This window comes from Lissotriton helveticus, chromosome 2_1 (assembly GCF_964261635.1).
Source record: "Lissotriton helveticus chromosome 2_1, aLisHel1.1, whole genome shotgun sequence".
In the NCBI taxonomy this organism is placed as follows: domain Eukaryota; kingdom Metazoa; phylum Chordata; class Amphibia; order Caudata; family Salamandridae; genus Lissotriton; species Lissotriton helveticus.
Window position 1 is genome coordinate 669,134,472 of NC_136059.1, and position 27,675 is coordinate 669,162,146.

General features: G+C 45.3%; 1 protein-coding gene across 1 annotated transcript in view; it reads left to right on the forward strand.

Moving 5' to 3' along the window:
• ADGRV1 (adhesion G protein-coupled receptor V1) overlaps window positions 1-27,675 on the forward strand; it is a 2,034,994-nt gene that overhangs the window by 777,679 nt on the left and 1,229,640 nt on the right. Inside the window, exons 46-47 of the mRNA XM_078677778.1 lie at window positions 15,616-15,797; window positions 17,836-17,973. Of these exons, the coding sequence (XP_078533904.1) occupies window positions 15,616-15,797; window positions 17,836-17,973 (320 nt within the window). The remainder of the gene's footprint in view (window positions 1-15,615; window positions 15,798-17,835; window positions 17,974-27,675) is intronic.

Sequence of the window (27,675 nt, forward strand, 5' to 3'; positions counted from 1 at the left end):
TTTACAGAGATGGGCCTACAACCGCACGGGCTGGCCGCTAAGATCAAGGCACAATATGATAAAGACAATGGTAGTCACTCCGGTGGCCCGGCACAAATCGGGTACAAGATGTCGCCCACACTATGAAACAAAATAAGGCATTTTTCATTTTATGTATGCAAAAAAACAAACATCAAAAAAAGGCGAATGCATACTAAACGGAGCCAGCCCAGGAGGGGGAGGGAAAACCCACTAATCAAGAATACGGAGTCATACGCAATAGGATAAGGCAAGGTGGGGGGGGCAGCGGGGAGGGCAAGCAACCAAAGGACAAAATACGAAATTTCAGGAACGCCGGCCTAGGGAGAGAAGGTAACATCGGGGGCCTCAACCAATGGAGGAGCACAAATGTCTCCACGATAGGCGTTCCACTGATTCCAGATCTTCGCCCATGCCCTAGGTCTGCCCCTGGCCGTGTAAACGGTCTTCTCGCGGAACATAGACCAGTCCATGTTTTCTTCCCACACGGAAGCAGTGGGGGGCCTGTGCGAGCCCCAAAGTTGCGCTATGTCCCGCTTCGCAACCATATATCCCAGGGTCGCCCATCTGGTCTGGGCAACCGAATAATCGGTAGGTTCCCACACGTTCAACAGGCATCTCAGGGCCTCCGGCCCCAAAGCAACGCCAGTCACATCAGTCATTACCGCAAGCACCTCAGACCAATAGGCAGCCACCCTCGGACACTCCCAAATAATATGAAGAAATGTAGCACTCATCCCACAACCGCGTTTGCATAAACCATCCGGGGAAAAACCCATCACAACCAAACGAGGACCCGTAACATACACCCGGTGGAGGATCTTGAGCTGAACCAAACGGAGACGAGCAGGGATGGCGACCTCTTTCGGAGAAGACAGTGCCGACTGCCAATCCTCGTCATCCAATTCCAGCCCGTCACCGACCCAGGCCTCCCTGAGGCGGACAAGCAAGTCAGAACGATTGTGAATCAGCTTCTTATAAATCAAGGAGATAGTGCTATCGGGGAGATGGCCATCCAGGATACGATCTTCGAGGGGGGAAGACTCGGGGATGGCGGCACCAGAAGCCAGAACAGAAGCGAGGGCATGATGGACCTGCAGATACCGAAAGAATTCCCTATCACTCAAGTCATATTCAGTCCGAAGAGCCTCGAAAGACTTCACCGCTCCATTCGTATACACGTCACCCACTCTACAGATTCCAATCATGTCCCAGCGGTCAAATCCCTTTGACGTCCAGAGACATCCCAGACGTTCAGAGGCATAAAGCGGAGTCGCCAGCGTCACTCGATCATCCCATCCCAGGCTCACATTCGCCGCGCGCCACACGTTAACCGCAATCCTGGTCGGTCCCGTAAGGTGGCGCCCAGCCGAGCTAGAATAAAGCGCTCTATTAAAATCCCCACCCGGCAGTTGGAATCTATCCATTTCAAAGACTGGATCCCGACCCGGGGAGTACATGGAGTGGTTAATGGCAGATAGTTGGGTAGCCCAATAATATCTTCTGATATCAGGAAGCGCCATGCCCCCGTCATACCAAGGGATGGTGAGCTTCGCCAGGGCAATGCGTGGACGCCCGTCCCAAATCAATTGCCTTTGTAGACTCTCGACCTCACGGAAATAAGTAGCGGGGATATCATCATAGGAATTCTGGAGTGCGTAAAGGAATCGCGGCAAGGACATCATCTTGAAAAGGGCGGCTCTACCCAGTGGCGACAAAGGTAATTTACGCCAGCGAGCGACGTCCAACCTCAGTCTAAGAAGCGGGGGAAGGAGATTATGTTCAAACCGGAGCGATGAATCCCGTGTAATAAAAATCCCCAGATATTTGAAGCCGGATTGAACAACCTGGATAGGAAATCTAGTTGGGAACGGGGGCAGATCACCAGAAATAACATAGATGCAGGATTTAGCCCAATTAATAATCAAACCGGAGTTGTTGCCAAACGAGGTGAGAACGTCGAATAAGACATTTAAAGATTTACGCGGGGAAGTAAGGTAAAGAAGAATGTCGTCCGCGTAAAGCGAAACACGGTCTTCAAAGTCTGGGGACCAACGTATACCCTTGAGAGAAGGCTCCCAGCGAAGCCATGCAGCCAGCGGCTCTAACACGAGAGCAAAAAGCAGTGGAGACAAGGGGCACCCCTGTCTGGTCCCCCGACCGAGAGAAAAGGGAGCAGAAACTCGACCGTTAACCACAACCTGCGGCAGGGGGTCAGTGTACAGCAGCTTCACCCATCCGATAAACCCCGGGCCAAAACCAAACTTCTCAAGAGCTGTCCAAAGGTAAGGCCACTCTATCGTATCAAAGGCCATCGAGGCGTCCAATGAAGCCAAAATGGCCGGCTCCGTCAGAAGCCCCGCCCTCGCAATGGCTCCGTGGAGGCGACGCAGATTAAGAGCTGTGTTACGGTGCGGGATAAATCCGGATTGGTCCGGATGAATCAAGTCACTAATGACCGTTAGGAGGCGGGTAGCCAAGAGCTTGGCTAGAACCTTGGGCTCAACATTTAACAGGGAAATGGGCCTATAGGACGAACAAAGATCACGGGGCTTACCATCTTTAGGAATTACAACGATCGTAGCCAGGCGCTGGTCGTAAGGGAGAGCACCCCGCTCAAGGGACTCTGAAAACATGGTACGAAGATAGGGTGCAATCTTATCAGGACGCAGTTTGTACAACTCAATTGGCAATCCGTTCGGGCCCAAAGCCTTGCCCGAACGGAGAGAGCGAATCGCAGTCGCTATTTCGTCTGTAGAGAACGGGGCCTCCATAGAGACCCGTTCCAAATCAGAGAGGCAGGGCAAAGCTATGTCGCGCAGCAAGAGGCGAGAGTCGTCTGCATCACGTTCCGACACTGGGGAGTAAACCGAACGAAAATAGTCCGCAAAACATTCCACTATTTCAACTGGGTCCGTCACTCTCACACCATTCAAAGTCTGGATCACAGGCACTACTCGATTCGCCCTCTCCTTCTTATCTAACCAGGCAAGCAATTTACCCGCTTTGTCCCCAACATCATACAACCGACCCTGTTGCTCTCTAAACATCATTTTAGCCGCAACTGTGACCAGAGACTTATAGGCAAACTGCTTCAGACCCAGGGCATGGAGTTTGTCATGAGTAACAGTCGATTCCAAGTCAGCCTCCATCTCAAGTATTTCCATCTCAAGATCCACCACCTCCCGGTTCCTCGCCTTCTTGGTTTCAGCAATGAGAGACAGGGCCTGCCCGCGAATCACCATCTTAAAAGCCTCCCATAGGGACACCGCAGAGGAGACAGACCCCTCGTTTTCTAGAAAATAGTTATCCAGGGACTTAATCAATAGGCCACGGGTCCCAGGGGAGGTCAGGTACCAAGGGTTGATAGGAGCCACCCGGCCCGCCGCCTCCACCCCCACATCAAAGCAAAGCCAGAGCGGAGAATGGTCCGAGATGCCCCGGGGAAGGTGTCTAATCTCCCGAACAGCCGAAGACTGTGCCGCTGGCATGAGGAAATAATCCAGTCTAGACAGACTCCCATGGGCCCCAGAATGGGAAGTATATTGAAGCTGAGCGGGGTGCATAAGTCTCCAACAGTCCACCAAACCAAAAGTATCCAAAAAGCCACCCAGCCACAATTGGGCCGAAGGAGTATCCCTCGGGGGGTAACGATCACTCAGACCGTAGAGAACCGAGTTAAAGTCACCAGCCATGAAAAGAGCACCAACAGGGAGTCCCAACAGCACTCGGCCCAAATCGGAGAAGGTGGAGGCCTGCAGGCCGGGAGGCACATAGACGGTAAACAGAGACAGGGTCCGGCCCTCATATCGTCCCACGAGGACGGCGTAACGCCCCCTATCATCGAGGATCACCTCATCTATCGCCAGGGGAAGGGAGGCCCGGACAAGGATACCCACCCCCCTGGAACCCGTGGTAAACCCCGAGTGCGCCACAAGACGATAGCCCCACCTATTCATGGCCTTACAAGTATTACCCACCAAATGTGTCTCCTGCAGAAAAACAATATCGGGAGACAGACGTCGCAAGCATCGCAACACCACCCCCCGTTTTATACGATCCCCCAGACCATTGACGTTCCACGAAATAAACCTCAACCCGCTACCCCCCATCCCACCAAGCGATGCAGGAACCATCCCCCAAAGAGCATGACATTGAAAATTCCATTAGCAAGATAGAGTCGCCTTGAAAAAACAAAACACAAACCTCAAACACCCCACCAACCCACCCCCCAACATCCAAGAAAACACCCCCCACCCTGCACCCCTGCAGTAAGCAAAAAAGCCACCCCAACATGCAGTGTGCCTGTCGCCCGAAAACCCCCGTTCTACAAAAAGACCCCGGAGGAGGAAAAGGCCCCTGTCCCACCCGCCACCCCGACAGAAAGAAGGAAGAAAAGAAAACACAGAAAATAGAGGCACTCAAGTACAGAACCCAGGAAGAAATCACATTGTACGGAGACAGGGGACCAAACAAGAAAGTCAACTTTCTACGCCACCCTCGGCACCACCCGGGTGCTCGGCGGGCTCATTCAAGTGGGGCCGGTCCGGCAGAGAGTCCAGCCAGTCATTTACCGAATCAGGCCGATCAAAGAAAAGGGTTCGTTCATTGTATTCAACTCGCAGCCTGGTAGGAAAAAGCATGGCGTAGCGCAGTCCCAAGTCCCGAAGACGTTTCTTGACTCCACGGAAGCCCATACGCTGTCTCTGCACAAGCTGTGAGAAGTCCGGGTAGAAGTTCACCATGGCATTCTCGAAGGCCACCGGGCCCTTAACTCGCGAGGCCTGCAGGATAGCGTCTCGGTCCCTATAGTGAAAGAGTTTTGAAACAATGGGCCTCGGCGGGGCGCCCGGCTTGCCCTGGCCACCCGGAATTCGATGGGCACGTTCCACCGCAAAGAATTTGCTCAAGCCAGATGGAGAAAGGTAGTTTTGTATCAAGTCCTCAACCAGGAGATCAACAGAATGCGGTTCGGGATTTTCCGGAACACCAACCACACGCACATTACAGCGCTGTGCTCTGTTTTCAAAATCCTCCAAGCGCTGAGTTATGAAATCATTCACCTTTCTGAGGTTGCCGATCTCCGTCTGTATCTCCGAGACGTCGGCCGTGAGACTAGATGACTTGAGGTCCAATGACTTCACCTTCTCATTGGTTTTAGATAAGTCAGCCCGAATCAAGTTCACATCAATAGCCACAGTATCAATTTTGTGGGCCAGTGCTTCATATTGTTGACCGATGGTTTCCCCCATGCCAGAAATGGCACCCATGATGTCCTGCAGGGACGGCTCTGCTGAAGCCTCCGAAGGGTGTACAACCGCACTCGGGCCAGGCAAGGCGGCTCCAGGGGACCCTTTCGATTGCATGTACCGGTCCATGACGTTAGACTGGACCGGGCCCCCGCGAAGGGGCGTCTTGGTCTTTCGCCTCTCCTGGTCCCCTCTGCCAGTCATGGTGGAGACCACGACCCCGAGGGACCCGCGCGACCTGGTGAAAATGGCCACAGGAGGACAGTGCGTCGGAGCCAAAAGTCAACAACGAGGGCACATCGAGGTGTGAACCGGCCTGGAAGGGCACAAAGCAGGCAAAAGGTGCAACTGCCACCTCGCGCCGCTGGACTCAACACCGGCCAGACACCTCCACTGGAAGACGCAGTCTGAAGCAGAATCGAAACCGAAAGTTAAGAGGGGGACCCCCAAGTCGAATCTCCCTGCCGCTGTTGTTCAACTCAGACACGGCAACAGAGCCTCACCAAGGCCCGGGCGCACCACCCGGGCGGGCCCCGAAAGTTTGAGTCGACGTAGCGTCCGTGCCCCTGGCCCAATTCGCAATCCAAAAACAGCATTAGGATCAGCCCAAGTTCCTCCACAAGAGTCCTCGTAATTAATCAGGATATAGTCAGGATATCAAGCCGGGAGTGGCGGGGGTCCGGAGAGCGCTGTGCTCACGCGGCCATCATGGATGCCCGCCAAGCTCCTCCCCCCCCGCTGGTGCTTTTTGAACAGATGGCCTTGCTGCAGAATCGGAATCTGAGCTGGTAAGCAGGCTTCCATCGCTTCCATCGCTCTATAAAAATGAGTCTGAGTCCTCATTTACTGAAAAAAAGCGCTCTTCATCCGGGGTACCGGAGATTCCCCTGTCTAGAGCTGGGTCATGAACCAGGGGGGCTCCCTCTTCCTTTCCAACCACCACCATCTCTCTGTATTTCTTTTTTCTTTCTTGATTACTGCCCAGTAAATTTTCTGCGCCCCCCTACAGCCCCTCTGATAGAGCTCCCTGGGCCCTGCTCATACCTTGCACTATTATCTTTACTTTTGTTACTCTGGGTCATAACCGCAGTGGATTTGGCATTGACAGTACTTTGTAGAGCCTGTACATTCTGTACATTCTGTAGGCTCTGAACATCCTCGATAGCCTCCTCTGCACGAACTGCGGCGTCCTGTCTTTCGCCGAGGAGCTCGAGCCGATCTTCACGTTCCTGTTGCCCAGCAACCACGCTTCCGGCGTCTTCTGTCAGAGATGCCTCGTTCTCCGCCGCTGAAACCGCTGAGACCTCCGGCGTTCTTGCTGAAAAAGACTCCTTCAAAGTAGTTTGTCGGAGTGCCGGGTCCTTGGAATCTTTGGGATCTTTAGCTTTAGTAGCACTATTGTGGTTAATGCTGCCCTTTCGGTATCACCATTCGTATCCTTCCCGGCGGTACATGACTCGGATTCGCCGCCATTACCTCGCGAAATCTCCGGCTTCTTTGTTAGTGCTCTCCACTGCTGCACTGAGATGCGTGTGCTTGAGCCTGCTGATATCTCCTTACTGCCAGCCGTTAGGGGCTGACCCTTCTGGCTCTCAGGATCCTTCCGCTGCTTGAGCCCTTTAGGTGCCATAGTACTGCTGCCTCTGAGTCGATGCTGCTGCCGTGGACAAAGATGCTCAAGTCGATATCCCAGAGATGTCTTTAACTGACAAAACCAATGAAATGGAGCACAGTCCTGAACGCAAGTATTGACCAGGTAAGAAAACACGATCATATTAGTATTCCTGTGGGCAGTTTTCTCCTTGGGAGGAGGGAGAGTAAGCTGCGACTACCCGCTGCAATCAGTCAGCGGCCATCTTGCCCAACCGTACATTTAATTTACTTTCTAAGCCCCTTGTAGAATGTGCCACCCACTTAAGGAACACTCTAAAACATGCCCCAGGCCTGCCATTGCAGCCTTAATACTGTGTCGACTTGGCATGTCAACTTGGCATTTACACCCACTTGCTAAGTCTTAAACTCCCGTTCTATGAAATATAAGACACTCCTAGGTTAGGCCCTAGGCAGTAGCGGTCGGTGGTGGGAGTAGCTTGCGGGCGGTGACATGGGGAGGGGGAGGGGCAGGGTGGGGGTTAGTAATCTATGGATTACGGAGGATTGAAGGTAAGTAAACATATAAATAAATAAAACGAATTTCGTTGCGTGCACTGCATCGCATTTGGGGATGCGGTGCTCACAACGAAATTTGTTTTATTTATATATATGTTTACTTACCTGTAATCCTCTGTAATCCAAAGATTACTACCCCCCCACCCTGCCCCTCCCCACGTCACCGCCCGGCAGCTACTCCCACCACCGACTGCTACTGGCCCTAGGTAGCCCTTAGGGCAGGGTGCTGTGTAGTGATAAACGTTGGGGATTCCTTATTACGTTTCATAAACTGTAATTCCTCATTGGGAGCAGGTAGATGTCTCGTGTTTGGTACCTATGAAATTGTAACAATAAAATCTTTTTAATGGCAAAGTCGGATTTTCCATTACAATTTTGAAAGTGCCACTGTTAGAAAGTTTGCATTTTTCTGCCCTTTGTACTTGCAGCCTGTCATGGGTCACATGACTGGGTGTAGCTGACAGTTAGACTATGTTAATTCCTTCTAGACAGTCACACAATAGAGAGATTAGGTGTGCCTCAATGGGCCATCAGCTGGTTGGAAGGAGGGCAGCCTCACTTACACATGAATAGCCTGTGCTCTGCCTTCAAACAAAGTGCCTAACAACCTTGCATTGTCACTGCGACCAGCTTGGAGCCAGGGCAGGGAAGTCAGGAAACTCCACACACTTCAAAGAATCTTTCCAATAGCTTCTCCTACCTTCCAGAAAAAGGGCACCAGGGTATAAAAATAGAACCTTCAGACCCACTCTTCAGTTAACTACTGAACCTTCGTTAGTACTCTGAGAGGACTGCCTGTTGTTGTGACTTGCTGGGCACTCTGCCAGACTGCTTCTGTACCTGGAATCACTGCTTTGCTGCCTGGAGGCTGCCTTGAACCCTCAGAGGCCAGCCCTGCTAGTGAGCCTTGAACCTTCCATTGCACCCAGGACTGTATGAAGTGAATCCAAGGGCTAGATTGCTAGCCTCCTGTTTAGAGCCACAGGGACATAAAAGGCTCCACGATCTTGAACCCACAGCATCTCCTGATACATTCTTCTCTGCAACAGCAAATTCATTCAGCAGTTCTCCATCAAAGACGTCTCCAGCTACTGCCCTCTGCCTTGTTCTACTGGAGTTTTTCACCTTTCATTTTGGCGTCTAAGTACAAATGAGGAAATGCTCAACATGGCTTTGACTCCAGGCCATCCAACGATAAAGCTACCTTCTGCCGCCTTGCCCTCCTGAACTTGACCTATTCAGACATTTTTCTTCAAGAATTTTTCTAAGTCCATAGGTAAGTGCTGACTGGGCCCAATTCACTTCTTGTATCCGAACTGCGCTCTGTCACGGTCAGCTTAACTTTCAACTGTGAACCGGTCTCACAAGATTAGATGTCCACGGTTGGTGCTTTGATCTTTTAGGTGCAAGATTTCACTTACAACTTTAACAATTCATAACTTTAATTCTACTGATTGGATTTTTGTCATTTTGGTGTCAAATAATTTATTAAATTCTACTAATTCAACTCTATTTTGCTAAATTGGTTTGGAATTTTTCTTGCCTGGTGTTTTCACTTTGCTGCTGTTTGTGTGCTGCATAAATACATCACACATTGCCTTAAAATTTAAGCCTGACTGCTTTTTGTGCGAAGCACAAGTTAAGTTAGAGACTTTTTGTGGCTCACCCTGCAAGGGATTGTGGCTGATGCTTTACCAAGGCTCACAGCCCAGTTGTTAGAACTGGGAGTCTCTAGTTGGCTGAGGTAGGTGGCTTAGTCCAAATATAGACCCTTGCTTCTAAGTCAGGGAAAGGAAGGACACCTTCTCAGAGAGCCCCTGCACACCCCCTCTGTAGCTTGGCACGAGAAGCTAGGCTTATTTTCAAGGCAAATTTGTAAAGTATTTGCAACCACGCTCTCAGCAAACCAATGATGACACCACAAATGGACGCCACACGAGTTTCATAAAAACAATTATATGTTTATATAAAAAGATATACAATGAGACCACAAAATAAAAATCCAACATATGCGTATGTGTAATATTCCACCTTGCTGGTTATTAGGCCAGCAAGCCCTGGTAGGTTCTTGCAGTATTAATTATGAATTCTCTATGATCCAATGCAGTCCTAATGCAATGCTAGGCAGTTCATAATGCAAGAATCAGGCACTTTGTAATGTCAATATAATGCAGTTCGTTATGCAGCATTCAGGCAGTTCGTAATGCCAAAATAATGCAATTCGTAATGCAACAATCAGGCAGTTCATAATGCAAAAATAATGCAAAAATAATGCAACCATCAGGCCGTTCGTAATGCAAAAATAATGCAATGCGTAATGCAACAATAATGTACTCCGGCACCGATCACGGTGCTCAGGTCGGTCTCTATGCCACTCTCACTGACTTGTGGTCAGCTTCTGCCAAAATATGTCCCCAACACGGGTATGGTGGTAATCAAAATATAGCTTCACACTCCGGCCCCGGTACTGCCACTCCTTGGCAAGTACGGGCCGTGATACGAGCTTGAGCGGAGGCTCACACAGCGAGAATGGGAAATGCCTGTGTGGGGCGACCTCACTCTCCTCTCCTCTCCTTGCGACTTGTGCCTAAGATGCAACTTTGTTGATTTAGGGCATTGGAACTCGGGCCCCCCCATGACGGGGATGGTTTGAGGTCCTTGGCAAAGGCAGGCTTGGGCCAGCGACACGGCTCCTCTGGGGATGCCGATCTGGGCCGTTGGCAATGACGAAGGTCTCAGGCTGCAACAGGGCACACACACACAGCGTCGCTGAGACTCACTTGAGCTCTGGGTGCCCACAATCAGAGGGCAATCCTCACAAAGGTCTCAGGCTGCACGAAGCACACGCACACAGCGTCGCTGTGACTCACTTGGACTCTGGGTGTGCATGGTCACAGGGCAATCCTCACGAAGGTCTGAGGCTGCACAAAGCACACGCACACAGCGTCGCTGAGACTCACTTGGATTCTGGGTGCAAACATTTGCAGGACAATCCTCACGAAGGTCTCAGGCTGCACAAAACACATGCACACAGCGTTACTGAGTCTTGCTTGGACTCCAGGTGCCCACGATCACAAGGCAATTCTTACGAGGGTCTCAGGCTGCAAAAAGCATGAACACAGCTTTGCTGAGACACACCTGGAAACTTTAGTGTTCCTGAGTTTCCACAAAAGGGAGCCAGCTCTCCTCGGGCCCTTGGCGATAAGTTACTTCAGACACAGCACACAGCAAAATGTTTTCAAGCAGGGGGACACAGCACACAGCAAAGTCCATTTAGCCTCTCCTTGATTAAATCAGCAAACTGCAGGCCAGCCCCAGAACACACAGCAAGGGTCAGTCCTTTCCTTCAGTCTCTTCAGCTGTTTCTTCCTTGGCAGAGGTTCCTCTTGACCACGAAGTAGTTTCAATCTTTTACAGTGTTGAACAGTTCCATTCCACTGTTCAGGGGTTTCAGCTCTCATAGATATACCCCTAAATGTCTTTGAAGTCTTTGTGTTCAGGGGGGCACTGGCCCCTGTCCAAACCAGTAATGGGTGTCTCCCTGCCAGTGTCACCTCATTCCTTTGATAGTGGGGGTCTGGATCCTTATTCACTCAGCAGGGGATGGAGCCATTGTTTTATGGCAGCAACCCAGGCCTCATCACCTCCAGGGGCTACTCCTCCACAATTAGTGCTGCAGGCCCACTAGCAGCATTTGTATTACCAACCCTGGCATAAATAGTGCACTTTACTGGGGACTTTAATAGTAAGGCAAACATACCAATCATGGACAACCAATTACCATTACACTTTACACAGGAAGCACTTGCACTTTGACACTGATCAGCAGTGGCAAAGGGTCCAAAGCATCTAAGCCAGCAAAACGGAATCCATCACAGCATCAAAAACAGAGGAGATAGAAGCAAAAAGTCAGGGGTAACCACGCCAAGAAATGCCAGGTCTAACATGAGTGATCCAACAATCCAATTTTTCTCACAAGTCAATCTTTCAATTATAACTCTTTCTGTAAGAATAACATATTTGCATTTCTTTTATCAAATATATGACGGATCTCCTCATAATAAGAGGGCAGGGACATTGCACAACCAATAAATGGTGGAATACCAAGAATTTTATAACTATGAATCTCTCCAAATTTACATGTAGTCATAGAGCTAACCCGACAGTAATCTCAATGCAATTGTACTCTACGTGCTGGGTAATTAATAAGAGGATTGTGTAAAATCATTTGAGGCATTGCCATGATTACTTTGAGCTGAAGGACATCTACCAAATCAAAGCAATTTTTTTTCGAGATGGTTTCCAAAACAGACCAGAGAAATCTGGTGTGTGTGAAACCACACTGAGCCTCAGTGCAGAATAGAGCGCCATCCATGCCTTAAGGTCCTTAAAAATATTTCTCTTAAATGCTACCATTTCCAAAGATTGAGCAAGCTTACTATTTATATATTTCCCCAAGTCTACTGAATCTGAAACCCTCAGACCACCTTCTTCTAACCGTCTGACTGAATAATTTTGATGGAAACCCTCACATGAGCTACTGTATATAAATATGAGAGAGATTTAAACTGTTGCTGAGTGGCACCAGGTTCTGTTTAAACTAAAATGAATTCTGATGCTAAACATTTATAACTGTGCTTACTAAATTAACTTTCTGATGCAATTTGGTTCTAACTGTAAAATTGAGCTTAAATAGTGCACCGTTCCATTACTTAAGTTGGATGATAACATGGGCTAGATAATCTTTGAGAGAGTTGTATTTGGGACCCAACAGGAAGGATTTATTCTTCCATCTCTCGCTGCCTCATCCATTGACCATAAACACTCTTGGAAGAGCTAGGCAGCTCAGTGAAGGTGCTCGCCAATAGCATGGCAAGTGACAGAATCATCAAGAGTTCTAGGGGGTCATTGGGTGAGACTCGCAAAAGATCTGCAATGCCTCTTTTTATAAAGAAGTACCTTTGCTGAACAGCCCATCTCTTCTGCAAGTCTGAGTGATATCAAGACGATAAAGAGGGGAAGAACCGAAAAATGGGTTCAGCATACTTTTCCACAGTATAATTTTGGCTCTCAAAAATAGACCTGCAAGAAGAACTGACCAAGTGTTAAGACAAATTCGAAGACACTGGCAAGTAAGCAACTAGATGCAAGCCAGATTAACACTATTAGGTTCACCGTACTGAGGAAGACCTGCACAAATGTCAGTCCTAACAGCAAAGTCAAAATGCACACTGTAGTCTTCATTGACTGAGGAGTACTGCAATTAATGTGTGATCATTCATAATTCAAAGGATCGTACTAAGAAAGCTTTAAACTTTCTTAATGGGATATGAGTTCATATATCCTCAGAGGGACACAAAAACTAATACTTCAATAGAAATTCTAAACAAGAGCTATGTTTCTGATACTGCTTTTTAGAAATAATCTATTTGATCAAACGTGATTCAATTGTGAATTGTACATGTTTAAATTCATATGTATGATATATAGTTCACTGTTTTATATATTGGTGATGGTTGTTATGCAATATATGTTAAAAATTAACAGTTGACAAGAGTAACTATGAGAGTGTTGTGTCAAAAAACTGAAATCGTTGGAAATGAGTAAACCACAACACCAGAATAAAGTTCAGGTGTTGTTATTGTTCTAAAATTAATGGCATTTATGGTTGACTGGAGGTTTTTATGTTGATAATTTTTGTAAGGCTCAGAACTTAATAGGCCAAACCCCATATATTGATAATAGACCTGCAGAAGGAAGCACTGACAAGCCTGCCTCCCACGCTGTGCCAAAGTATTTTCTCCTTAGGTGGCCACTGATCATTCACTTGCAACCATAGTGGGCTACCTTTGATCAGGATTGGAAACATACATTAAATTGCATTGAAAGCTATCTGATGTGAAAGCATACACACATGTTTGTAGATGCCATGTTTGAATACATTTTTTTAATACATTACCAATCATGTTTAAAGATGGCACACATTGATGCACACACTATTGCTAAATCCATCTGCATGCACATACGCAAGTATGGGTGGCCATTTTAGAGTAGTGACAAAAATGTTAATGGTTATCCGCTAATAGCATTGCTTGTTACAGAATCCACAAGAAGACTGTGGGAGAATGAGACACTGGGTGGGTCATGGACAAGTGAAGGGAGGAATGAAGAGAGGTGGTCAGGGAGAAAGGGGAGCAGGGAGATAGCAAAGTAGAGATAAAGCACTTGAAAACAAGGTCTGACATCACCAGTGGAAAGATAAATCAGCCAAGCAAAACACTTTGAGACCAAAATGTCCCTGAGTGGGATAAACACAAGAATATGAAGGAAAGTCATTTAATCAGGAGCAAAGAAGTGAGATAGACAGCAAAACCATTCAGTCATGAACAATGGGCTGATCTGAAGACCACTCTAAGTACAGGTACTGTATTGAATGACTGAATGGGTAGTTTGTAAAGCGTGTGAATCTCCCCGGAAGGGGTATGTCCACACTGAAAGCAACAACCCAGGTTAACAGTTGCGGAACAGTTTGGGTTTCAAAAGTTTCCTAAAAGCCAGGAAATCATTGCATTTCTCGAGGCCAAGAAGTAGGTGATTCCAATATAGGGGAGCTAGATGGAAAAAGGATTTTCCCCCAGAACTGGACTTATTAAAACAAAGGATAATAAGGAGAGATTTTTCCCTTGATCGTAGGTCTCTACTTGGCTGATAATGGTGAAGTTTATCTATTAAGTAACTGGGTCCATTGCCGTTGAGCTCCTTGTGTATGATACATCAGATCTTGAATTTAATTCTCTGTCTCATGGGTAGCCAGTGTAGCTGTCACAAAATAGGCGACACAGTGGTGTGGATTGCATATTCTGTACCAGGCGGGCTGCAGTGTTCTGACCCACTTGCAGTTTATTCAATAAGGCTTCATTTGTGGCCACCGGAAGAGCATTGCATTAGTCTAGGCGGCTAATCGCTAGCCCCTGGAACAAAGTTGTATGTACCTCGAGTGGGAGGAATTGGAATACACTACCCAAAAGACTCAGCACGTGGAAACAGGTACCAGTGGTTGTTCTTACTTTATTACTCATAGAAAGAGACTGATCCAACCTGGTGCCAAAATTCTTTACCACTGCCTTGGGGGCTGGAGCTATGCCCAAGTTTGAAAGCCACCACTCTGCAGTCCAGAGCTGTTGGGCAATTCCATAGAGCATGATCTCCGTTTTCTCAGCATTCAACTGGAGACATTTTTCTGTCATCCAGGCTGAAACCGCTTTGATGGCTGCCAAGAAACGCAGTTTAGAAGTAGCATCTTTGTTGTCAAAAGATAGGAGAAGTTAGGTATCATCTGCGTATGAGGAAGGGGTGAACCCAAGTTCTCTCACAATCTTGGCTAGGAGAACACATTGAACAAGGTGGGGCTGAGAGAGGAACCCTGAGGTACTCCCTTGGTGAGCTCAATGATACGCAAGCGAAATTGACCTAAATTAATCGTCTGTGTATGTTGACTTAGAAAACTGGAGAACCATTGTAAGGCACGCCCCTGATTCAGCTTTCCTCTAGTCTGTGAAGCAATCTGTGGTGCAACACATTGTAAAACACCGCAGATAGGTCTATGAGCACAAATAGTACAGCCTGATTATTAGCCAAAGTAATCCAAATATAGTCTGTAACCTCAACCAGTGCAGATTCCTTATTGTGCCTGGGTCTAAAACCGGACTGGGAGAAATCTAGGCAGCCTTGGGACTCTATATATTCCATGAGTGTTTTGTTTATATACCTTTCTAGGGGCTTACTCATTAACGGGAGGAGAGAATTAAGGTGATAGTTTGATAGATCTGAGGAGGAAAGGCCTGCCTTTTTACAATTTTGAAACATTAGGCCTGCCTAAAGACAACTAAAGCTGTCTGGGGAGGAAACGCACATGCAGTTGTACTTACATGTAGGAAATACTAAAGAACTGCAAGAAAATCAGAACTTGTGTTTATCTGAAATAATCTGTGGAACGTATTCTCTTGGCTTCAATTCATGTGGGATTTAGAAGTAAAATATGTGTGTGTAATAGCATATAGATCCAATGTTCTTAATTGTCCACTTTTAAGATGAAAATATGTATTGTAAATGTCAATTTCACGATGCATGGTACGGTCTAGATATTTGTCTCATGTATGTGTGTTATCTCCTTTTGCAGAGGGGACAAACCCTGCACTGGCTGTAGTGCAGGATTTTCCAGAAGAACCAGAAGCAAATTGGTGTTTCTTTACTTCAGGGGATTCTTTATATGGTGTATTGCTGCGATCGTCATCAACTAACGTTTCCTCTGGTTCTGTTTCTACCCTTTACCAATGGCGAGGAGTGTTTGTTGCCCTAGAGGTAAACTAATGAATATTTTGGTAGTTTTTACCTAATGCAACAGTAAAGGATATTTTTAAATGTTTAAATCATTCTCTTGAAAGTGTATTTATTCCTCACTTGCTAAAAATGTACTTTACTTTTATATCACTTCTCACTTCTCAAATCTGATCATCAATAAAAGGCATTTTTATTCATTTCAATGGTATGCAAACATGCAGATTATAAAAGATCTGCATAAGTTGAAAAGGACAATTTATTTCTCTATTAATTACTTTGAGGCCCAGAGGTGCATTGACCACCTTACATCTTTTGCCATACATGGTCTGTAGTGTATAGAGGATACATAACGCATAACCATTTTGTATAGTCGTCAGTGGGTTTTGGTGACATCTTAAATCATGAGGCCGTTGTATGTCGCTGTCATCAGAACCCTGCACTTGAAATACAAGATCATATTACACGTTACCTGTTATGCACTTTTTATAATACATGTTTATTTCATGGCAGTTAGCATGTAATGTTCTCAAACGTTAATTGAAAAGAGTCCCAGTGAAATATTGGCTTATCTAGTTTACTTCTCTTTAGAAATAGAATAGAAGAAAAATAATGTAGTTAAGAGTGCAGAAGTTTAGCAGGACCTCCCTCTGTTTTCTCAGTAAAAGAGAGAGACTATTGAAGCTCCTCCCTGCAAGAATCAGCTAACAATGGGAACTGATCAGAATTATAATGTTTAGTTTGTTTACCTTTCCTGAACAGAGTAGTTCACTGTGAGATGATTTGTCAAAAGTGTAATTCTAGTGAATTGTACATATCTCCTTAGTGCCAATTACTTTCTAAGGATGTCTGTTTGGAATGATTCTGTGTGACATCTTGCCATAATTGAAGAGAGTGTTGATGGCTGGAGGTGTGTGCAACTCTCCCTGCACGGCTGGAATGCATACAGTTGCCTGAGAGCGTATTCTGTACGACAATCTGTCTATTTCCATTGTGCCTGGTTGTATCTCCTCCCCAGGCAGTACCCAGGAGGACCTCTCTGACAGAGGCAAAAGCTTATTTGCAGTATTTCTCATGAGGTAGCCTTACAGAGCAGTCGCATTATGGTTTGTGTGTCAACCAGTGGCTATTGTTTGATTCCATAATCTGGGAAGAACCTTGGAGCTCTTAGAATACTAGTATTGATGACAGCACCCCAGCGTTATTGTTCCATATTTCCTGTACCATATGCCTAGGAAAAGTAGAGATGGTCCTATTTTTCTTCTTTCTGGCACCCTCAATCTGAACAAACATAATTGCACAAAATCCCAAGTGTGGGTAGTCCCAGATCCAATGTTGAACGGAGGGAAGGTGTGTTCACTCCTGTGAGTCACTGGCAGCCTCGGTCTATCCTGCTGATCAAACAGGTTAGTTTTGGGGCTTTATTTTGACACTTTCTCTGAAGACAGAATTTTCATAACCGGTCCTGGGCGAAACTATTATGTAAGGTGTGGCTGACTCCTAAGAGTGATCTATTCACTCAGATATGGAAGTGTGGTATTTGCATCTGAAGTGGTGGTGGTGGTGGTGGGGAGGGGGGGTGTTGCCTGGCTGATAAAAAAAATCAATGGTGTGTGAAACGTCGAGGGTAAATAAGTCCTTTCAAGGGTAAAGGTTAAGAGATAAAGGTCACGATTGCCGGTTCTACTAGAAAATAATTTTCTAAAAGAAAGAAGGCTATACATTTTATGAGCATTGGAGACCACCAAGTGAATCCAGGGAACCTTTTTGCCTTAGAATAATATCTTGCATTCCTGCATTGTCTTGATCAGGACTATTTCAGTAGAAGGAATAGTAGAAGGAATAGAAGGGCTATAAGTTAAATGGATGGAGCAAGTGTGCTTCCCTAAAGTACGAAAGAGGTACTCCATTTAGAGGATCCTCTTAGTAAATGGTGGAGATTTAATAATCGTGTCCCTTGCAAGGGGCAGTACAACCTGAATATGCAGTTTACAATATATGTAAATACTGATGGCTCAAGACATGGGGCGAGTAACAATTTCCAAATGTTTTCTCTTTATAGCACATCCAGATCCGGAACCCTCAGCGCTGTATAGCGTTCAACATGAGTGGTGTTCAATATGTAGTCATCACACATGGAGAAATGAAACTTTCCAACAACAGCCTCTACACATTCACTACTGGGCTCAAACTACTACTGGTATGAAAGTCATCAACTGCTGAACTATTAGCAAAATCACAGAATGCATTTAATGTTTTAAAATACAAGTTAGGGCGGCGCTTGTCAAACAACCAAATATTAAAACCCATCTTGGTTTTTAGAATAATGAGTAAATATGCAAATCATATTCAGTGAAAATTATAAATGTTCAGTGTGTTTATCTGACTGTTAAACACTATTTTACTATTCGGTGGCGCGACTGATACAGCCTCAAACGAAGTTCAGTTTAAACAACTGTACTGCCGTGATGTTGTGTAGTTTGCTCACAGTGCCTTAATTTGTATTATTATTCTAATAGCAATTAACAGTTTTACTGTATAAATATATATAATGTAATATTTCTGTTACAAACAAGTCGATATAATGTCGAAGTATCAGTCGTGCCTTCTCCCAAGTTTAAATTAAAGTCTGAGAGTGCAATTCTCACAGCTTTTACACAGCAAAGTAGACCTCAAGTGTGCCTAAAGTGCCGCTTGCATTTGTAAATAGTTGCTTCAGAGGATCCAAGACGGAAATGACTGCAGATGTGAAACATCCCACACAAGGCAGTTTTTTCGTGGTCATAGGTAGAGGTGATTCATAGTGTTTCCAGGGGAGATGGCCTAAGGGGTGGATTGTATTACCTCAGTGGCACTCGCACATCTTCCCCTTGTGGTTTTTGCACCCAATTTGCACAAATGCAGTTAGTGCTAGAATAGCAAGTGTATGTGTATAATTGGGTGGGAAAACCATATCCCCCTCATCTTCTGGGGGTGTAATACAGGGTTTCTTAATACCTGTACATATTTTCTTTGTGGAAAAGGTTCATTTGCGCTTTAAAGCTAATGTAAACGAGTAGCATTGGTAAAGCGTATTTAAAGCTAATGTGAACGAGCAGCATTGGGTAAAGCGTACACAAGGAAATCTATGATTTTCATACATGTTCTTAAATAGCAATTGCGATTTAAATGACATCCCAAGAAAAGAGTATCGTTAGAAAAATTGCAAGTACATTGAATCAGACGGCTAGGCTGTCAGGAAAGTTGCTATAGTCTTGATGTGAGCTATGACTGAATTCCCACTAGGCCTAAACAATCTGTCCCTCTGAGCAAATCAGCTTCTATGAGAAACTCATGGCTCACCCATGCAAACTAGACACAAGCAGCACGACCTAATACTGAAAAATGTATGTGCAATTAAGAAATAACAAACCTAAAGACCATTCCAATATAGTTACTGAGGCAAACACTTAATAATAAAAGTATCACAAAATTGAAGAAAATTAGATTATGGAATCAAACATTTTAAAGAAAACAAAACCTCTTAAAACAAGTGTTTAGAAAGGTCCTACATGTTATTATGTAGGGAAATACAAAACATTAGAAGGAAGGTCACATTGTCTTTCATGAGGTTGACTTGGGCCTAGGCATCTCCTATTTGCCCACATCTGGTAAGAGCAGGTGGCTCGTCCCACTGAATGGTTTCTGTAAGCCTAAAACAATCAGCAGGGTAGCCTGGAAGCTGTAGTTGAACATTGGACAGGGCTTCACAAGGTCAGAAAGCTTGAGTGTTTTGTCATCAGTAATCTCAAAATTCCAGGGGCAATTCTCACAATAGGAAATACTGCTAAAATATAGCTGACTAGGTTACTTCTTTTTCCAGTGAGGCTTTATAGCTTGTTTTAATCCCCGAGAGGTGAGCCTTTTCTAAGTCTCTGGTTTTCTGTGCTTGTTCTTCTGTTATCAAGAAAAGTCCTCATAAATATAGGACTTGTTCCTGAGACACCAGGCTATGGTTTCCAGTTGTTGCAGATTTCCCACAACTCCATTTGCAGGTCATTTACAGCTGAGCCACTGGAACGATCCCCAGGAAGCATCAACTTATTTTGTTCTAAAGGCTTTCTGAAACTTCCACAACATAGGAAATTTCAGGGGTAAGCAGGCTTCCCTGGCAAGACCTAGACGCCTTCAGCTCCATGGGTAGGTAGGTAGGATACCACAGCCAACCCCCAGACAAAATACAGAAAAAGATGTCCAAGGTAGATCGAATGATAATTTCTCTTACCACTCAGGGAAATAGACAAGCATTCTTTCTTCTTTAATTCCAGTAGATTCTCTGTTTTCAGTGAGTAAAGCAGAATATTATAATGTGTGAAACAGTAAGCTATTGCTGATGAGGTTTTGCCAGTGCTAATTAAATTCCCATTCATCTCACTCCAGGTTTCTTTAGGCATCAGCCTTCTCACTCCATGTTTCTCAGCAGGGTTATTCATTCCTTTTTCCAAACAGGAATGATAGCAATGCAGTTTATTTATTTAAGTTCTATACATTCGGCAAGCACTTTTATATGTCTATAGAATTTGACTGGCTAGATAAGTGAGAGAGGTATAGGGAGACTACAGGCTTGCTGTGAGTCAGCTCGTAAACAGCAGGGTCATGTGACTTTCCCCCAGTCCTCAACTTGGCTGTAATGTGGAAAGTCACCTCTTCCTTTCTGGGTAATGTTTTTAAAGCCCAGCTTTCGTAGTGTGGACAGAAGGAATATTCTTAACATCAGCCTTGTGTTCAGGACCTGAGGCACACCACTTGGGCCTTAGGACCCACTCCAACAGAAGCTAGCACCCGGATCCAGGACAGGTTCAGTTGGAACTGGTCTGCTAGGCAGTTGAAGGGAGAGAGTCTCTGAAAGCTTGTTGTTTCCCTATAACTGAAACAGGAAGTCAGCCAAATGTCACTTGGAATCACTTCTGGGGCCTTGGGTAAAAGGCAAGTAGGACCAGTCTTCCTTCAGTTTGTTTGGCCAGCAGGGCAGTCCTTTTGATTCTCCACAGATTAATGAGTGTTCTAAGAAGAGGTCTGTGAGGTCCGGTTTTATGCCCAGTGCCAGCATTTGGTCGGAGGTCTAGTGTGTCCCCAGTTACCCCGTTCTGGTCAGTTCCTCTACCCCCACTGGGTTTGGTGCCATCCTGATTAGAGAGACAGAGGAAGGCAGGCCTAAATGTGAGCTTCATCTGCCAGTGGTAAGGTGTGCATCCTTTGAAGCTCAGGAAAGGGCTTGGCACAGCCCTCCAGGCTATCCAGCCAAGGCAGAAATCCCCCTCTCCACTCTCAGGGTTTTTTGTCCACTGTCTGGGAGCCTTGCACTTGTCACCACAGAGGAGGCATCCAGAGACAGGTGAGAGATGGACACTTTCAGGAAAGCCTTTTGGTTTTATGCAGGGAGATTACAACTTTCTAAAAGTTTAATTGCCTCAATAGTAATATAAAATCCTATTTGGCCATTAAACTGGATTTTAAAATGGTATTTACATAAGCCCTTGATCCATTTTGCTAGCTGCTCCCAAACTGACTTTAACACCAATTATCAGTAATAGTGTAAACCAGTGTTAACGTGGGGGAGAGGAAGCATTGCCACGTTGATAAATGGCTTTCTATGTTTTTCACTGTCAGGACATGCAAAACATAAATTAAACATGTCCTACTTTTTAAATACCATGCTCCCTGCACTTTGGGTATTTAGGGCATACCTTAGGGATGACTTGTAAGTATTAAAAAGGAAGGTTTAGGCCTGGCAAACGGTTTGTTTTACCAGGTTGAAATTGCAATTTAAAGTTCTACCCTCAAACTGCACGGGCAGGCCTACAGGCATGTTTTACAGTGCTACCTTAGTGGGTGTCACAATGAGTGCTGAAGACCACTAGTACCATTTCATTTACGGCCCTGGGTACTTCTACTACCAAACACTAGGGACTTATACGTAAATTAATTTTTTTAGTTAGGTATATGCCAATTTTATCATATTTAAAAGGGAGAGCACAAGCACTTTACCTTAGTTAGTAGGAGTGTGCCGAGTCCCATGGGCAACACAAATCAGGTTCAGCATAAGAAGGTGAAACAAATCTAAAGGGTATTCCGTGCAAAGGATGGTCATTTTCATCACTATTCATAGCAGAATCTTTGTGGATAAGGAGTCATATGTCCAGAGCAAAATAATGGAGTAGAACACAGTAAAAATATGAGTTTCTTTACAGCCTACATATCAAACCAATACCATGTTATTTTTCAATCATCTCTTATAGGAGCTTGGTGACAACACTGGGTGTAAATCTGTTGTAAATGGAAGGACTACCTGTCTTCCATTTACAACAGATTTACACCAATCCCAAAGTTCCTTTGGGATTGGTGCGGTCTTAACACAGAAAGGAGGTGGCAAACAAAACACGATTGCATTTGCGTCACGGTCTCTGACTGAGACCGAAAGGAACTACTCAGTCATAGAGCGTGAAGCTCTTGCAGCCGCGTGGGCAACTCGGTATTTTAGGGTGTATCTGTGGGGAATCACCTTCACACTCAGGACTGACCATAAGCCCCTATTAAAGGTCTTGGCCCCTGGGGGGATTAGGAACTGTTCTGGGAGATTAGCGAGACTTGCTGTTTGCATACAAGAGTTCGCTTGTAGTGTTGAATATTTACCTGGTTGGTGCAACAGCGTTGCGGACTGTCTTTCTAGATTACCTGACACCAAAGAACCACCTAAAGAGTTAGTAACTGAAAATGTGGTTGCGTATTTGGATGACTTGGAAGGTGATTTACCCAGCTCCATTTCTAGGAGGGAGTGGATTGAGGAAATGGGGAAAGATTCTGTTATGGCTGGTTTAGTCAAGATGTGCAAAGAAGGGGTATCAAGGCAGAGTACTGTTTCACCAGCTCTTAGGCCTTACGTTCAGTTGCAGGATGAAATTTCTTTACAGGGCGAGCACATCCTTGTGCGTGGTGAGAAATATATACCTCCGGCATCCCTTAGACCCCGTATCATTGCGCTGGCGCATGAGGGCCATCTTGGCCAAACCCTTACTGGCAAACGTGTCAAGGCTGATTTTTGGTGGCCTGGTGTAGATGCACAGGTGAAGGGTTGGGTTGAACAATGCCAGCTATGCAAGGAGTCTGAAAAGAGACTACAGGTTTGTGCTAGTAAAGGTGGCATGGGGAAGATTATTGCAGATGATGGTGTATGGCAGAAGATCTGCATTGATTTCATAGGCCCATTTCATGATCTGGTGGATGTTGAAAAATTCGCTTTGGTTGTGGTTGATTCGACCTCTAGGTGGGTTGAGGTTGCTTTCATGAAAAGCATCACTGCAGAATCCACTGTCAAGGTCCTTGATGAGATATTTCGACGTGAGGGCATTCCCTCAATGGTTTTAACTGATAATGGTACGCAACTTACCTCTGCCATTATGGAGGATTATTTTGTTTTCCTTGGTGTGAAGCACTTGCGTACATCGCTCTATAACCCACAAGGGAATGGACTTTGTGAGCGAATAAACAGGCTTGTTAAGGGTACTATGCAGCTCGCTTTAGCCTCAGGTCGCCCTGTGCAGAAGGAGATCAAAGAAATGCTGTGGGCATACCGTACCACTGTTCATAACAACATGTCGGTAACACCTTTTGAGCTCATGAGGGGGAGGGTGCCAGGCACTAAACTCATTCCCACTTGGCTACATGAAAAGGAAAAGGGTGTTGGGGGTGACTCCATGGGAAAAGCTGTGCTTTCCAAAATAGCTGAAGGGGACCTGGTAAAAGTTAAGCCTGGGGGTAACCAGAGGATGTTCAATAAATTTAGGGGACCCTACCAAGTAAAGTCCGTGGTTGGCAACTGTGTTAAGCTACAAAATGGCCAAACGTGGAACCTCCGAAGGGTAGCACTTTACCAAAGAAAGCTTAAGTCTGTTCCTTCAGCTCAAACTTCTAAGGATGTGGTTGCTGATAGAGTTGGAAGACCACTTCGCTGCAGGGTTGTTCCTGCTTATTTGAAGGACTATGTGTAACTTTGTCTGATTTAGTAAATTGCTTAAAATTCGTGCAAAACCATGTGTACCCTATGTTTAAAACCATACATGCCTATAAGTTATCAAGTTAGGTTTTGGCACAGTTTCTGTTTATTCCAAGATGGCTCTGGCGCTGCAAGAAGACATTTGATGTCGGAATTCAAATCTCATAGGTTAGTACAGAAATGGTGTAAATGTTATCTTATGCGTATGGTGTGTGTGTTGATGTCATAATAAGACTCTAATAAGGAAATTAGATAATTTTGTTATAAAGGTACAGCAGACCTCCCAAGCTCATTAATTAGCAGTAGTATTACTATTGTTTCATAGTTACTTATTTCACAAAAGCTAAAATGAGGAAAGGATAAATTGACACTGCTAGGTTTTGTACCTATGAGTTTCAGATTGTAGGCAGATCTTAGCATAGGTCACATTAATTTACCCTTGTCTATTTTACTGGCGATCAATAAGCACATCATGAAGCAAACCCATAGACATCTGTTTAGTTGACCGCAGAGCTGAACACCTCAAATTGTTTTCAGCTCTTTTATGAAGGAGAGTTTATTTTAAATAGTTTGTATGTAGGGTAGAGTTGAGTTGCAAAACATGCAGGAATTTATTCTGAAGGCTCTGCCAATGGAGAATGTGCCCTTGAATACCATACTTAGGTGTTGTATTCCTCATCGTATAGTTCTTAATCATTTGAAATGTTTTATCAAATGACAAGTGTCCCTATACACAACTCAATATGTGCAATATAGATACTTGAATATAGTACTTATTCATACGTTGTAGAAACTGATTCAGTGTTTGGAAGAACGCAACAGACAATATCTTTAAAATGTTGGTAATAAGTCTCAAACAGATCTTCATTAAAGGAATTATAGCAATGCAGTTTATTTGTTTATGTTCTATACTTTCGGCAAGCACTTTTATATATCTATAGAATTTGACTGGCTAGATAAGTGAGAGAGATATAGGGAGACAACAGGCTTGCTGTGAGTCAGCTCTTAAACAGAAGGGTCATGTGAACAGGTTAAACCAAGCTTTCCCTTATGTATATACCCTGTCTTACATTCTAGTAGCGTGGCTGAACACTTAGGCCCTCATTAATTGTGGCAGTATCCCACTTGGGCATTACTTCTGAGGGGTTTGTACCCTGGGCCATTATAGGTAGGACACTGTCTTCTGACTGATAATTCTGAGATTGAAGACACCCAGTGTGCATCTACACCCAGTGAAATCACGAAATTGACAAGGATTGGGCCTGCAGCCAGAAGCATGTGTCTGGCCTTCACCCAAGCGTTGCAATACCAAAGGAGAGCAGACAATGCTCCTTCCTAACTCTTTTATTACTCTTCGCCCTCCAGTCCCCGCCAGCCCTCCTGTTGACATATTCCCTCTCCTATGAGTAGGAAGAAAATTACAGCAAATTAATTCCTAGAATCTGGGAAAAACCGAAGCAAAGAAACCAATGTTCTCTTGTCCACACAGGTATTTTCTATTCCTGGAACAAAACTTGTAATTATCAAATTTTGGCATGTGAACGCTTGTCAGAATCTAAATGATGTGAACTCTCAGTTTTGTTTTCACTTGTAGACCTCTTGTTTTAGACCTTTTGTTAGAAATTGAGTTTTTGGTTGGCAGAGGTAGGCACCCTATCAAAGCAGGAGCCTCAAACCTAGTAAGGTTAAGTCTGATACACACCATAAATTAACCTGTCCTCACCCTCTGGTAGTTGTAGGGGTGGAAGGAATTTGCGTAGTCGCGCACACCAAAGCTCCGGGAAAGAGTAAAAAATCTCTGTGAGCACACAAAAGTTCCGTGAACACGCGAAATTGCTTTTTTCCTGTTCGCAAATGCTGTTTGCGTGCTCGGAGATAAATATCTTGTGAACACGCATTTTGAAAGCGCAAACAAGCAAAAAATTCAGCGAATCGCAGAATTTTTGGCAATTAAGCATTCTCCACGGAACGCAAAATTACTTAAATTCCGCAAATACCGCGAGCGGAACGGAATTTACCGCCCAGGCCTAGTAGCTTGGCACATATAGGAAGGCTTAACTTAGGAGGCAATGTGTAAAGTATTTGTTCAACACACCAAACAATAGCACAGTGAAAACACCACAAAAAGACTCCACACCAATTTAGACAAATATATTAGAAGTTTATAAATAAAGCAAGACTGAAGCAACAAAAACCAATAAATAGAAGGCAAGATATGAATTTTAGAAGAATAAAAGTGTAAATAGTGCTACAAAGCAATAAGCACCTTCTGCGATTATCTGGTTGTGCTGGACTGGGCAAAGTCAAGAGTTCAGTTAACCGCTGGGCAGGAACATGAGCCATGCAAGGCCCGCTGAGCAAAGTACCTTGATCCTGGTTGCAACAGCGAGATGTAGGCTGCAGCCAGGCAATGTGTCGGTGTTGATCCCACAGTCAAGGTGATGAATCAATTTTCTGCATGCACCAATGGGGATGTGCCAGTTCCATAGACAAACTGCCGGAGCCAAGGGACATTGGTTCTGAAGCCGATGCACCGATTTTCTCCACACAGTTGAGAGGAAGAGTCAATCATCTCTCACTGCAGCGGTGGAGATGCCGCGGTTCTGAAGGCGATGCAATGGTTCTGGAGGCGATGCACTAGTTCCGAGTGTGATGCGCTGGTTCTGCTCCTGCAACAATGACGATGCAGCAATTCTGCTTCATGAAGCAGAAGATGCATCCGCTCCACTGGAGTAAGCACCTAGATCCTCTTCCCATAGACAAGGCACCGACAGAAGCTGGAGGTGAGACTTTGGTATCCCTGAGTCTCCAAACAGGAGGCAAGCCAGCATACCCTTAGAGATCACTCTGAGTTCAAGCAAGAGTCCCGTTCTTCCTCAGCAGGGGCAGAGGGTAGCAGGCATTAGGGCAGCACAGAAGAAAAGCAATTCTTCTAGAGCAGCAGAGTGGAAGTCCTTGTAGCAGCACAGTGGTCCTTCTTCCTGGCAAAGTTGCTTTACAGATCCAGCAGTGTTTGATTTATTGGGGGTCAAAGACCCAATTGTGCCTTTGAAGTAGAGGTGACTTCAAAGAGGGGCTTTGACATGCACAGAGTTCCTCCCTTCCTAGCCCTGGCTCCAGACTCACAACAGGGGAATATGTAACCATTTGCGTGTGGACAGGACACTTCCCATTCAGCTTAAGTGTCAATGCCATTCTCCCATCCTGCATAGCATGACCCATCAGGATGCAGATGGCAACTCAGTCCCACCTAACCTTCTGTTGTGTATGGTTGTACAGATGAAATGCCTATGTCCAGCTGTCACCCACTCCAGATGTGTGTTAGAGAGAGGTTGCAGGCACTAATGTTAATTCCAACTTTGTCAGCCAAGAGGATTTATCATTACCATTCCAATGATATTAAACATGACAGAGCTACTCCATCTGAACCACAAATTACAGCTTAAAAGTGTACTATGGAATTCCCAATGTTAACTTGTGAGAGGGGTAGGCCTCGCAGTAGTGATAAAAGAAAAAAACAAAAGTAGGTGTTTTTCACAAAAGGTCCATAGGTCGCACGCTACTCCACCATTCCAGCGGGTGTACCCCAAGAGCATCATGGTAAATGCAGTTTTCTTAAAGCGGGTTTGCTTTGCAAAAGATTCGATGTGTGATGAAAAATTGCAGGCCAACTCTGGACACCGGTGTTTCAGGATTATTGTCCTTCATCAGCAGAGTGTAGGAGGATTTTCAGGGGTTGCTGTGCAGGCTGCCAATGTGTTCTCAGGTCTGGTACCTCTCCGGGCGCGTAGGGCGTTACCTGAGCTCGTCAGCTCAAAGGCTCAAGGGATCCGTATTAAGTAAAAGGTCCATAGGTCGCACGCTACTCCA